Source organism: Anguilla anguilla, chromosome 4, assembly GCF_013347855.1.
Source record: "Anguilla anguilla isolate fAngAng1 chromosome 4, fAngAng1.pri, whole genome shotgun sequence".
NCBI lineage: Eukaryota > Metazoa > Chordata > Actinopteri > Anguilliformes > Anguillidae > Anguilla > Anguilla anguilla.
The window spans coordinates 51,265,840-51,281,061 of NC_049204.1; the positions used below are offsets into that span (position 1 = coordinate 51,265,840).

Genomic DNA, 15,222 nt, shown 5'->3' on the forward strand with positions numbered 1-15,222 from the left:
AATGTAGTGACCTCATTGATTGGCAGTGAATTGCAGCGTGTGGAAAAATAGCGAGAATAGGCGTCACGTGAATCGGAGGACTCACATATCTGTCATCTCCTCCTGAAGGTGGCAGGAAGGGTTTCTGGCGAGAGATCAACAAGGTTGGTTGCATTTGTGGTTGCATTCTAATATTGCACTAAAATGAAATGCCAATTTGACTGTTTTTGGATGGCACAGATGTAATTTACTAAACTGCCCCCGAGTCTCTAAACTTATTTTTGCAAAACTGTGCTGTGGATGTGGAGCCCCTTATGATACCCACTGCCCAGGCTTTACAGTCTGACAGGCAAATAACAAGCTCGCTCACCTAGGATTCAATAACTGTGTGTCTTGCTTTATAAGTGTTCACATGAGTCATTTCATCTATTTGCACTGATACATGAAAGGATTAAAGGTGTTAGGCCAAGGGACAACATCACTGTATGAATGCAGCAATATTCAACAGTAATTGTAGAAAACTTGTCAATGAACAGAGGAAAATCTGGGCTAAATGTGTAATGAGTGCACTAGGCATGAGGCGATGGGATACACAAACAGCAGCCTGTAGCTAGTGTAGAGTACATTATCAGATGGAAAACTGTCAGTTGTGACATTTATCTTCTTACTCTGCCTAACAAAAACCTAACAGTGGAAGAATGTAGCCTGTGAACAAATGATTTGCTGAAAAGTTTGTAGAACATTACCCATATCTGCACCACATGATGACAGTGGAGGTGAAAACACCAGTATTCTATTTGAGCCTAGTCTAAGTTATCAGTATGCATTGTCACACTGACGATGTTATCATGTAGAGCTCAACATTTCAGGCTACACAACTGTCTTAGGCAGATACTGTATGCCACTCAGTATTCCCTTTGTAAAACTATTTATTTTGTGTTTTCGCTGGTGTTTTTATGAATGACCAGACACACAGCCATTCAGCCATCTTCCAACAAAGGTGAAGAAAATGATAGGCCTTCAATACTAAATTACATCCTTCACTTTTTGGAGGCTAAGGACATATATTCTTTCTGTGAAGATTGAATCAGGCCTTTAATTAAAATGTAGAATTTTTTTTTTCACTGAAAATAACTTGCTTTCCCCCCTGGCTAAACATCAGGTTTTTAGTGGACAGAGTTAACTGGGTGTTAGTTACATAACCAAAACCTTAAGTCCAGTGAAATTGTGGAGAAAGCAATATACTTTTTTTCATTTCACAAAAATGAAGAGACCTACCGTACAAGACATAGGTATTATTTCTGGAGCCTATGGGCACAGCAATATTACAATAACACGTAGAGTTAGTATTTGCAGTGCCTATTATCACCCGGAATTTGATGGATGGTGGTGGTCACAGAACGTTGTGGATCGGTAAGTAGGCCTACCATTAGCTAGGGACGATTAAATAGCTTTCAAGCTTAGACATGTGGTATCAAAGACTTTCTTTATTCGGATGTAATGTCCAGAGTTTGAGGCTGCAATAGTGTGCACATTAGCTCAGTGTTACAACGTTATTACACAATGAATGATCTTGAGGTTTAACTAAATGATGTTAAAGCCTAGTTTATGTTGCTTTCTTTCGTTTTGTTTGGTAGTGTAAGATTACTGCTCAAACCAACTCTAACCTAGCTAGCCATGAGGAATGGTTTACATATGATATGTCTTACGAATATGAATGTTAATGAGCGCAACATACACGCCCCCTCTGTCTTTGTCTGCTGAGCAAGTCACAAAAATCTAAGTGTTTATTACAATTTATTAGTTATAATTTGGTTAAAAACTTGAAAGAAATATTAAGAAGACAATCAATTGTCACTTCTGGGGAATATAACCACAAATTGAATCCAGTTTCCTGGACCTTTAACCATAAAGATACATCTTAGGCACTACTGTATTTTAATCAAGAGAAGCAAATGTTTGCAACGCCATGGCCTGTCTGACCTTTCGAAAAGCCAGCTACCACACAGAGCATATTCTTCTTGTTATTTTAATGTGACACAATAAGTACATGGATGGTTGATTTGCTAATTAATGCTGCCCTGAAGCCCCTCATACAGTCACTGCTGGAAAAGGTCTTTAGTCACATAAGACAAAGAAATTGTAATCTGAGCATACTAAATGTTTGTGAAGGAAACCTTGAGCAAGCACAGGTATATTCTAGATGCGTGTCTGAGTTTCAGTAATGTTGTAATGCTGTTTTAATGTAATTGACATGTGATCTGACAGGTTAACGTCCAATGAATAAAACAACAGCACTGCATATGTAACAAAAGTCAGCTGTGGTCAAAAGCAAAAGTTCATGCAACGTTAAATATGTATGCTGGTCTTTGTTGACATTAATGTCAAATAGTTATTAAAACATTCCTATATTTATGGACATACAGTAATTCCATTTTAAACATTTTTTTTCAATAGAAGGCTGCTGGATGGTTGATTCTGGTGATACATTTGGTTCCAGTATATGGATGTGTACTCCGGTTTTGGATCATAGTCATGTTATTTGACTGAAGCAGGGGAGGGAGTATTTAAATTGTTGGGATTGTGGTAATCTCATCACTTAAGTGGGATGCTACTAATCATTTGGGCACCAGGAGTCTGTCTGCTGAAGTTGCTTGTGCACAAGTGTACTCCTCAGAAAACTATGCAGGTCACTAGTGGCCTGTGGTGTGACAAAAAGCCAACAGCACATGCACTGGAAGACAGCACAGGCTTGTTCCCACTCCGCCAAACAGATCTTTTACCAAACTGGTTCAAATTTCACCAGTCATTACACTTAAAAAGAAAGCCCTCATCAATTTGTTAAACATGAATACTCTGCAATAAACTGTTGTAATATCAAAATGTAAAATTGTTCACACATCTCTTAAGTCAGTGGGCCAAAAGCAATCAAATTGAATAAGTAAGAACAGTATAATTAAATGTGGTTACACAAGTAATAGCCTTTTGATGATTTTCATGACTCATGGTTAGTCAAGCTCTGCATGCCTTGCAATACTCACTGTCCCTCATATATTATGCCTCTCATATTCACTGTAGGGTACTACACATTATACTTCCAATGGCATGCACCTTTATTACTAAACATTAATTGCCTTGCCAGCTCTGGTTTAACAGGCTTAGAAGTTTCTGTTAAAAAACTAAGCACTAAGCGGTTTGTATTACAAAGCTTCCTGGTTGCCTTACATTCCTTTACACCAAAGAAATACTTGAGTTCAACATTCTCATTCATTTGGGCCCTTGACATTAATGTTTCATTTAGGTTGGTAGACACTGCGCCTTACATTCCACCCAGTGACCATATGCACTGGCTATGTAGACTATATGCGATTTTTAAAGTTGACAGGTCAACGTACACATTGAAATATAACTATTCGGAGACACTTAAAAAGTAAAAGCTCCATAGCAACCATACATAATCATGCAATCATTATTACATTCACGGTGAGAAATCATTTAAAAGAAATTGTCATGCACCGCCTGTAGGCTACGACAAGGTGTATTTCATTGACTGAAACAGTGGTAGTTTCCACTTACCGTCAAGTATTGTAGGCTATATTGTCTGCGATACAGTGTATGACAGACACATTTACAGGATAAAAATAGCCTAGGAATATATTCAGAACTTTTCAACCAGTATCGGGATTGTTATATCGCGCGTTGGATGTTGGATGTGGTGAATGAAATCGATGCTAATTATTTACATTTTAATAAATCAAAATAAAATTACCCAAATTAACATGACGGTATCGCGCAGATAATGATTCCCTTTTGTATGTGGAAAACTCTTCTTGATTTCGTTGAAGTGCTGCTATTGCCCTTTGAGGTGTACAGTCCAATCCAATTAGGTTTCACCTCTAGGTTGTGATGCAGCTCATGTGGCACTAGCTTCGCCGTTCTCTATGCTGTGTGCCTCTCTGCAGTTCACTCCACGGTGTGTATATCCCACGCTCGACATCCGCAGACATCCCATTTTACCATATCAACAACCGATGGAGATAATTCTCTGCCCATCAGTTTTTTCTCAAGACAAGAACGGCGGTTCTTCGTAGTTCTGTATTTTAAGGCGCCTAATTGTTTCTTTTTTATTTTATTTTTTATTCTTAAAAGCACAATGTGGGACACATATCCAGTGAGCGAAGCTTCCACTGAAGGCTTGGAATCGTAGCCGGCTGGCGAAGGGAATCCCGAACCCGTTCTTTTCCCCTCTCGTTGTTGAAAGAGGTGTTTTTATGCAAAAGGTGGTTTATTTCGACAAGGTAAGATGCCTTTATTTGAGTTCATTCAGAAGACTAGAAAATGCAGTACGACTGCGTTGTACTCACCCTTTCTCGTTACTTTGTAGAGGAGTAGAACTAAATGTTTTACTCTGTTACACGGCTGTACAAAATGCATGTAGCCTATACGATATATTGGCCATTGGTTTATAGGCACGTATTACAGTATTTGAAATGTTGGATTTAAAATACAAAGGTGGGTGTATTATTGAGCATGGGTTACACAAAATGTATTTTCCTCGAAAAAAATATATTCGGGGATGATGAAAACCTATAGTCTACAAGCCTAAACGCCTAGCCTGGAAAAGAAGCTTTGATAAGTTTTACAGTGTTTGTATTATATTAATTACTATGACTGAATAGTACTTAATAAACGGCCCCGAGATTCGATTTTTTATATATTATATTTTTTAAAGCTTCCCCTAAATATAATAATTAATAAAAAAACTGAATGATATCTCAACTAACATGACTAAACTAAAACAATACATCTTTACTTGAATGGACCGTATGACATTCAGAAAGCATCCATTTACCTCAGGCTCTATATTTCATCGCTGAAACATGCCACAGCAGGGGCTATAAAAACTGTTGCATCTTCACAGTTCCAGCCATCGTACGGTGCCAGCAAACTGCACTGCACAGAAGGAATGGCCACATTAATGAATAAAACGCTTTATAGGCTACTTATCTATGAGTATATTTTCGTAAATAAAACACTAATACGGCTTTCAGAACAAAAGTAATTGCACAAAGAAGAAAGGGAATGCATCATTTTTGGCTTCCTGTTTGCGTGGATACGGTCAGTAAAGCCACCGCATGCGCTTTCCTCTATTTAGCCTTTTAAATGAGGAACAGTTAAATGCCGATCATTTCAACTTTTTGAAAAACTAGTTTGGTTCATCTATATCCGTCATGACACATTAACCGTAATCATGAGAAGATAAAACGTTACGCGCATAATTTATAGCCTATTGAATGTGGCAGGGAGATAATGGCTGTATAAATTGCAGGTAAAGGTAAATGCGCGTGGGGTGGAATGAGGAATTGTTTTAATTAAATGGGGTCTGCACTTTGAGCGCTGTCTTACTATCAAACGTTGGCCGTAACTTCTTGGTGGAAGTTTTAAATAGCACAGCTATTACAAAGTCCCGTAAGTGCAGTAAATATAAACCAGCTAAATACTCCGCGTTGGGATTTACTCGACGGACTGCTAAATATAAAGTCAAATGTAAACCTCCCATCTTTTGAGTGGACAATGATAAAAACGTATTTTGCATACAAAAGAAGCCAATTGTGTAGGTTTGGTGTATGTTTGTGAGGTGGGGTATTTGGAGTGATATCAGGTTGTTTTTAAAGATTTATGCAAATTATTATTTATTGATTTTATCAAATTATAAACAGAAATAACAATTCAAATCTGAACAAAGACAATGGGGTTCTTTGCTGCTTGGACCCATAATAAATAGTCTTAAAATTTTATCAGATATGTCTTATTCACAACCAGTCCCATGCAAAATTAAGAACAGAAGGCTATTTTCATCATCTTAATTTCCACAACTAATCTAAAATGACCTTCCTTATTTTCTTTCTCATTTCAGCCATGGAGGGTCTTGTCTGAAGAGGATCCAACATAAGCTATTACGGTTTTTTTCCACGGTCTTTTTGGTGGGTTGTTTTATTTATTAAAAAATTCCCTGGTAAGTGTTGTACTTTCATCAAGCAGTCATGGCCGAAAAGGCTGGTTCTGGTGCACCGAAGAGCGGCCCCCGGGCCCCAGGCTCCCTTCCACCAGAACCCATCGAGATCATCCGGACCAAAGCCCGCTCCAGAAGGGTCCGCATCAACGTGGGCGGGCTGAACCATGAGGTGCTGTGGAGGACTCTAGACAGGCTCCCACGGACCAGGCTGGGGAAACTCAGAGACTGCAACACCCATGAATCCTTAATGGAGGTCTGTGATGACTACAGCCTGAACGAGAACGAGTACTTCTTCGACAGGCACCCGGGGGCGTTCACCTCCATCTTGAATTTTTACCGAACGGGGAAGCTGCACATGATGGAGGAGATGTGTGCCCTCTCTTTTGGTCAGGAGCTTGACTACTGGGGCATAGATGAGATCTACCTGGAGTCGTGCTGCCAGGCCCGGTACCACCAGAAGAAGGAGCAGATGAATGAGGAGCTGAGGAGGGAGGCAGAGACTCTGAGAGAGAGGGAGGGGGAGGGGGAATTTGATAACACCTGCTGCCCAGACAAAAGGAAAAAGCTCTGGGACCTGCTGGAGAAGCCCAGCTCCTCTGTCGCTGCCAAGGTAAGGTGAAAGGTTGCCACACCTCAGATGTTCTTTTTGATTGGTCTTCTCATCATGCAACTTTACACCCTGCTGTAACAAGAGGTTTTCCTGGAAGGACTTGCTGCCCAGACTTAGAAGGGAGTCAATTGAACTAAATTAGTGTTTGAAAACAAAGCTACAGATTATTTTAGGCTGGTGTTAATGAGAGGAAAGACAGCATGTTTTGTTCCAAAGGAATTCCTTGTGGTATTCTTCTTGCTCACCCGGCAAACTGAGTCTGACTAAAAAAAAGAGCTAAAAGGCACACAGAAGTAAAGTACAGAATTGATGGTTGAATTCTCCTATGAAATATGACAACAAGAGGAGTAAACACAGCTCACATACAGTAGGTGCTGATAAGAAAGAAAGGAAGAAAGAAAGAAAGCATTAGATGAAAAAAGAAAAAAGAAAGACAGATTGACGTTATGAGGAATTGTACTCTGAGGAAGTGAAAATGGATGAGTGCTCTTAAAAGTAATAGTCTTCCTGGGTTATGATCTATTTGAGGGGACCTCGGTACCTTAGCATATGGATTAGGACTTAAATTGTGTACACTTGGCGGCACTTAATCCTTGAACACATTTTTTGAATTTATTAGGGATAATCCATCAAAAGCGTTAGTTTTCTCATTTAAATAACAGCCGCATGCAAGAGGTTTGCAGTACAGGGTCTGTATTTTATTTTCAATTATTTGTAGCCAATATTTGTAGCTGTATTACTACAGCTTAAAGAGGACCCATTGATGACTTCTCGCCATTACCCACTGTGCAAGAATATCTCATAGCAAGCCTTTGAGGCTATTCTGCTGCTGGTGTTCATTCTTTCCCTTTCAGGGATCTGATTTATACCTGTGACACCAGGTAAATGGAATATCTAGCCAATCAGTGACATTGATCAATCAATTAATTCTGAGGTAGAAAAGGACCAGACTTGAGTATCTAGGCCTTAGTCTTTTCGAGGTTCCTAAATTTTGCTCCACATACCATGTCATCCTTGAAATTCGATCAGCAATAATTCATTAGGAGCCCCTTGAATGGTTCTTTGAACACCAGGGGGGTTATATTTCGTGTCTCGGGACTGTATCCTGAAACCATCTTCTTTTGACAGATGGGTAAGCCTTTCTTAACACGTGAAGAACTACCGCTGTTGGACTAGATGGCTGTATTTACATTATAGGCACTGTAGAATGGGAAGTTGGGATGCATTTTCCTGAAATGCCTCGTCATCTGTTTTCACGGCACAGTTTCACAATTGCTGCAGGGCTCACATGTGATTCGATTTCAGCTCCATTTCCCACTTAATTTATGACCCTGGGGTTGGAAGTCAAAATATCAAAACCGTTGTAATCATGCTGCATATATTGCATTTCAGGAATATGCACTGCATAGTGGGCAATAATTTAAAAGGCTTTGTTGTCAACACCTCCGGCGTTCTGTACTCCTTGAGAAGTGTCACTTTGCTTGATGAATTCTGCTTTGTTGGCAACATTCTACTCTTTCTTCATGTGAAGCAGCAATTTGCATCTATCAGTTCAGACTTCTCCTGTCCTATAATTGTATCTGTAAATTTCATATAGCAAAGCTGTATGTATCATACTTTGATCAATTAAATTAAAGCAGTGTACATTATTTTGTACATATATCAGTATTTCTGGTGATTTAGTCTTTCCTGCTAGGAATGTGTAATCAAGAATATTCAAAAACTTCCGTCATCTGATAAATTGCATTGAGGACCAGTGCCTGAAAGGACAATCAGAACGTGAGAAGGCCTTTTTTAGGATGCCCTACCCAGAAGAATGCCACCACCCCTGGCTGCAGACGTTTGTGGGTTGTTTTAAGCAGTGTTTACGATGCAAGCTGGGCCTTTGTCAAAGCCACTCAAACAGCCTATCGTATTACCTCATAGGAGCTTTCTGCGAATGTATCCAAACATGACGACATTGAATCCAGGTTTATGACACCTCCTGCCTTGAACTGAGGTTAAATTTGGGGTGGCTGACATTTGCACACAGCAGGTTCAACAAGAGTAGAATTCCAGGCTTATTCAGGGAAAGAGAGAGAGAGAGAGAAACAGAGAGAGAGAAAGAGAGACAGACAAACAGACAGAGAGAGCATGGGCGGTTGGGGGGGGGGGGTGGGACTAGTCTTGACAACAAATGACAGAGTAGTCTAAGTGATGCGTGATAACAGTGCACTGGCCCTTTCCTCAAACATTGATTATGAATAATAGATGTAATGGTCACCAGAAGAGAAATTCTCTGCTTTTCATGCTGTACTTTGTTGCACTGTACATAGTTAACATTCACAGAGGAGAGTGAATCATTGGAGAATGCTGTGCCTTGGCACACTGTGATTCTCTATAAATAGTTAACCTCTTAATAAAACGTTAGCTGTAGGTACAGGTAAAACAGGGCTGTGAAGCAGGACAGATATTTTCTGGAGGAAAACTCCAGAAGCTTTTTTACACCCATGTGAATAAAGTTAGTAGATTGCCTGACGTGCTGTGACATTTTAAATGCATTGTAATCCGTAACATTGATGTCATGACAACAACCAGCATGTTGCTGACATAACTTACAGAACAGTAAAATAACAGGCGGCAGTAGCACTCAGCATGATTGAATGACACTACACAGGGAAATGTAAATGATTTCGAATTTAAAAGCTACAAATTGTGTGTAAATTACACTTAATTGTAATCAAACTTCAAACCTGAAAAAAGGAAAGGACACATGAATGTGGATCGGTATAATGCATGGGTTTTAAAGATGATAAAACATATCTGAGGTTTATTATATGAAGACTTAATTCACATTGAGAGCCATCTCAGTGTCATCTCATATGTCAAAACCTAAAATATTTTGTTACAGAATGCCTTTCCACAACCGCAATTACAGCCAGACTTGAAAGGCTTTAGTCTGTGTCAGCAGGCATCTCTGAATCATCCTTTAGGAATATTAAAGCAAAACCATATCTTCACAGTTTATAATGTAGTGTATAATGTATTTCTTATTAGGATTACCATAACAATTAAGATACTGGTTAATGCAATAGATAGGTAAGTAAAGCCATGCGTTATAAAATATTACAGGATTACCAGAAAATCAGTCATAATTGATTTGTTGTATGATTTTTATGTATACACATGAAATCATCATTTTTATGTGATATATGATAGAATGCATTATTGAACAAAACATTCACAGGATTCTAAGGAGACCCATACTGTAAAAGCTGTTGTTGTTCTTTCTTTGTACTATAAGTCATTTTGGATGGCTTTGCCTTTTCAACTTTATTATACAGTAGAGGACACTTGCTTCTGTATGGGGTCATAAGCAAGCTATATTTAGTTCTGAAGACAAATGTATATGGTACAGTTTATATGCAGTGCCGTTGTGACATGTTTGGGTATTCTGTCAAAAATTGTATATGGGTTATTCCATGACAAAAAAAATGGACGGCATTTGTTTAGGCTTATTGATAAGGTAGACGTTATGTTTCCAGGGCTTGTCCTGATCATTGCTTCATTGTGTACTCATATAGGAACTAGCCTGGGTGTCAGGGTCTCATTTGTCTGTGTGCTGTGAATCTGACAGTGATGATGCACTATGGTTTGTGCACCGTAACCAAAACATTAGCTCACAGTGTGCGCTATTATCTTTGGGCCTGCTTGATATTTAAGTCTTGTAGCACTTAAGAGGGAACGTATTAATAAACAAGAAATTTAGTCTTCAGTCTACCCACAAAGAGATTTGTCCTTAACTTTGTGTAACAAAGTTTATCAATATGTCACTTTTTACCTTTTTATGTACTATGAACTCACTGTGTATACAATGTGTGTTGCACTTTCTTAGTTGTTGCTATGTGAAATCCTGTATGAAGCAGAAACACAGTATAATACAGTATAGCACACCACAGAATCCATCATATGCTGTTTAATTCAGCAAGTAGTGGTGAATACAAACTCTTTTTAATGCCATATCTACAGAATTCAGCACGGCCTTTGTCATTTGGTCTGCATCTTAAAATATCGACAATTAAACCATCAAACAGACATCCTTGCCAAACCTGATTGAAATTATTGATGTCGTTAATCGTTTTGACTTGACCTGAAAAACTTGTATTTCACAGAGGAAAATTTATGGTGTTGACATTTAGCTTGTAATGTAAATGCTGCATTATTTTGTGTATCACAAAGGCTAATCGTGTTAACCTGCCATTTTCACTTTCCCTCCTACCAGATCTGTATTTTCTCACCAACCATATAATAATCCCCGATCAGACAGCATGGTATTCAGGGATTTTATTCAATGAGGAATCCTTCATCAGAAAGGAGGCTTCTGTCCTCACACAGGAAATTTGTGCAAGGTAAAACTGGCGGTGGCATATTTTGGCTGAGGCTGTGCTGAACAGCTGGGCGGAGCAGTTCTTTTCTGCTTTCTCCAGTAAATAAGTTTGCTAAGTGGTTATGCCAGGACTTGTGTGCAGTTCAACACAGTGTTCTCCTTTCCTGTCCTCAGCCAAGAAACAACAGAAGCGAATGTCAACGCCACTTACCCAGCCCATCATATTTGGGTTTCAGCGCTCTTGCAGGACAGATACCTATTTAATCTGTCGATCATGAAATATTGCCCAATAAAAAACATAAAAATGAGCAGAAATAGTCTCTTACAAATATTGAGCATATTCATAGTTTCACATAAATTCATATGTGGGACTCTTAGTTGTAACTTCCCTAGGGACACAAAAAGCCATAGAACTTCTTCAAATAATTTATTCAAACATATTTATGCATTGGATTTGAATTAGACAGAGACCATTGCATTCCTACAGCCTGCAAGCACCTGCTCTGATTGGTAACAGATATGTGTTGTGGTAAACGGGTCTGTGTTTCAGTCAGAAAGTCAATGCAGCACCATTATGGCTCTGTCACTGGCAACAGACAGAAAGTGCTGCCAAATTTTCACAGACCTTCTCCTTTCATCTCTGCACAAATTGTGATCTTTTCTCAGAAAATGTAATCAATAGGCATTGGCATTTTTTGAGCGAATGCTCTTGGCTAGTTTGTATAATGGATTTTTTGCCTTTTCAGTTTATTTTGCAAAAACAACAGGACAGCATCATGGCATACAATTACATGAATAAGTACAGGAGCATTCTGCTCATGTATATGTTTACAGTATACGACTTGTGTTGCTATTGTCGGATATCCAATTTTGTTGTAAATGACATTGTTTAATTTGACATGGGAATTGAGTAGGGTATGCAAATATATTGACTAGGATTTGAACAACCTGCATCTGTTCATGAATGATATTATATGTCAATTAAGAGTTAACTGTCTTTTCCCCTGCCACAATATTCCAGTTACATAATACTTTCCACAGAGACATTATCAGTGCAGTCTAGCATTTAGGCCCTACCTTCCAAATACGATCTACCCTGCCCTCTTAATCAGATTTGGAATAGTATGGGCAATACAGGTTCTTATGGTGTGTCTATAGAACTACATTGAAGAGCGAAGATGTGAAAAACCCATGTAGTGTAACTACAAAATACATTGACAAGCTTGTGTATTTACTTGCTTAATTTGGTCCTTTGCATAAAGAAAGAGCATGCTTTTTGCTTTTAATTGAACACATTAGCATTGTTAGAAACAGCATGCTCAAATAGCATTACTAATAATAATCTTTATTTCTTCAAAGTTGGTTTTGGTACAACATGTTGTACATTGCGAGGTTTGTGTCTTTGGTAGAGCACCTGTCACTGTCAAAGTTACTGTAGAGGGGGCAGGAGTGCTGGGCATCAACACTGTTTACAGGGGCCATCAGACAACTGACAAGGACAAGAATCTCGATCCCAGCACACTCAAGAATCTGTATACCTCATTGGTATAGGCCTACACTGTCACACTTTGTTTCTCCCAGCATTTGGCAATATTGTGTAGACCTATACAAATAACACTGCAGGGTATGTCAAGGTTGACAGTTACCATCAAAATCTAAAAATTCATTGAATCCATGACACCTGTGACTTCTGTTACAAACACCCAGCCTTAATTATACCTCACAGAAATCCAAATCATTGTGCTCGGAACCATTTTAGATGACCTTGAGTGTTGTTTATATTTTATAACGCTCAAGATTTTAAAGTCACCAGCTTAAGTTGCTCTGAATTAACTGGCATTTGGAAAAGGAAAATCATTTTGAACTAGTAGTATTGAAGTAGTATTGCTAATGATTATAGATTTTAGAGTGCACTCTACTACATGCTTGTTTGCGTCTATTTATGGAACGTATATGTTAACCAATGTCAGTGTTGGGCATTTTCAATTAACTGCATGCATCTATGAGAAACAAACAAGCCAAATAGTTTAATTAGAGAGTGAACTAGGGATTGGTACATGAGGGGATTTGGAAGTATATGTACTGCAGGCCACCGTCTGCTTATGGATATACTCATATTTCTCTCATTATATAAGGCATAATGACAGAGAGCTTTTTCACAGTATATAATACTCTGTAATACACAGACAAATTGGAACGCTAGGTCCAAATTCCAAATGATGCACGACATCCATTCCTGAAGTAGACAGGGAAGATATCCATTATATATGGCTGTTTATTTATTTTTGTGGTCTATTTCAGCAGGTTGGGATTTGGGGCTGATTTTATGCATTTCATTCCCATATGTAATTATATGCATTTTATTTTCCTGTGAGAACTGAAAAGATTTAATGAAAATCTCATCCTGTATGCCAGCCCTCCAGGCTAATGCAAATATGCTGTCAACCAATAATTCAAAATTGGGTTGTGAAGCCACAATTATATTATAAAAGATGACAAGGACAACAAGCTAGGTAAGGGCAGAGATGACAACACAAATGTTTCCCAGAGTGAATAGTCAATGATAACATGGAATGACACAAACAAAATCATCAACAAAATGATTTTTTTTTTTAAAAAGAGAAGTCATTGCAAAATGACTTTTTGCTTCTCTTGAAATTACAGCAAGGATGAAATCATAGAGGGACACTGAATTGGTGGATTCAGGTGGTCCACAATATTTAATTAAATTTACTCACCATTGAAGTGCAGTGATCCTCCTAGGACTAATGCTTTCACACCTCAATATTAGAGGTGACAGTGATGAGGTACCCTCCTTATGCAGATGAAGCCATATGTGGAAAGGCAGTCAGGAATGACTAATTTCCTGTCCTATACAATATTTTGTCAAGAACCTCAACAATCTCTAGTACAAGCACCACTGAGCAGGAGAGAAAAGTTCAGGTTGGAAATTCAGTCGTGACTATAGCATAATTTCTGGTGATAAGGATTAGGGAGACTGCTTGTAGATCATAAGGTGTGTTCACTCTCAAGCCCAAACCAAGAGCCATGTCACTCTTTATTCTCCATCTTAAGAAAGTTATTCTCAATCTCCATTTAGATCAAACAGTCAGTATAGAACATGAGCAGACTGAGGACCCTTTTGATATCAAACATTATTTGAGCTGATCATGAATATTTTTCCTTCGATACCTAAGAATGAGGCTTGCTAGTCAAGGGTACTGTTCAGCCCACTTTGTGTTTTTGGCTAGCAAGGGCGAGAGTGAACAGACACAGTGGGGTTTTGACAACCTGTCTGCTGCTGGTCAAGGTACAAGCAGGCCAAGGCCTGGCTTAGTGAACTGTGTAATTGCATGGCATCAAAGCTATCAGGGAGACGGATATATTAAAGGAACATTTGGTCAATATTTCATGAGGCATAGCTATATGTTTAGTTACAGCAGCTCCAGAGCACCCTGCTACAAAAGCCCCTGCATCAGGCGCTCATGTTGGCCCTGCATAACAAAATCTAGTTGAGACATTTCAAATGACTCATTGGATATTTATGTGAAATGGTGACTGTTGCTTTGTAGTTATACTGTCCTTGGGCCTCCTGAGTAGTGCATGCCATTGAGGTACTTGTGTTTAGTGGCAATGATGCAGCATACAGTTTGGGCTTCCTCAGCCAGTGTTGATCATATTCTGTATTTTCAGCTGAGTTTGCTAGCTAACTTTTTTTTTTCTTTCTAAGAATGTGTCTGCACTACGCTGTGAAAATTTTCTTCTTTTTTTCAAATGTGAATGTGGCATTATGGATAGTCTGAGCTGTGCCCTATATAGACAAGTGGGCCTTGTTAGCCTGTGTTATAGTAAACATCAGTGGGCAGGAAAGACAGAGACATTGTGAAGGCAGTCAGCAAAGAGGCTGAGCTAAGAGCTAACTGTGTGCCCTCTAGAGGCTGGTGTGGAAGGAAGGTGTGGAGAGGCAGAAGGGGCCTGGCTCAGCTCTCCCAACGTCAGGCGCCCATTACCTGCTTCACTAACCTGCCACTGGGCCCTGGAAAACAAAGGAGACCTTTTTTGCCAGCGTGGCCTTGTACACATTTTTAATGAAATGCCACAAACAATTTCTCACCGTTGTGGTTATGCGTCCGTGCGTAGGACAATATTGCCAGAAGGAAAACGGGTCCACTAGCTACCTCTATATCTCTGATGTGAAGAATGACCTGAGAACCCCCACAGTCTCAGTCCCATTTGTCAGGCTGTGACATA

The 15,222-nt window shown here is 39.1% G+C and overlaps 2 protein-coding genes across 2 annotated transcripts in view; one reads left to right on the forward strand and one right to left on the reverse strand.

The window, feature by feature from the left end:
- trpa1b (transient receptor potential cation channel, subfamily A, member 1b) overlaps positions 1-3,940 on the reverse strand; it is a 56,126-nt gene extending 52,186 nt beyond the window's left edge. The window contains exons 1-2 of the mRNA XM_035416343.1: positions 3,556-3,940; positions 86-124 (exon numbers count right to left, since the gene is read on the reverse strand). The gene's annotated coding sequence lies outside the window, so the exon portion shown is untranslated. The remainder of the gene's footprint in view (positions 1-85; positions 125-3,555) is intronic.
- Positions 3,941-4,140: 200 nt separating this feature from the next.
- LOC118226588 (potassium voltage-gated channel subfamily B member 2) overlaps positions 4,141-15,222 on the forward strand; it is an 80,340-nt gene continuing 69,258 nt past the window's right edge. Inside the window, exons 1-2 of the mRNA XM_035416344.1 lie at positions 4,141-4,277; positions 5,897-6,605. Of these exons, the coding sequence (XP_035272235.1) occupies positions 6,024-6,605 (582 nt within the window). The 5' untranslated portion in view covers positions 4,141-4,277; positions 5,897-6,023. The remainder of the gene's footprint in view (positions 4,278-5,896; positions 6,606-15,222) is intronic.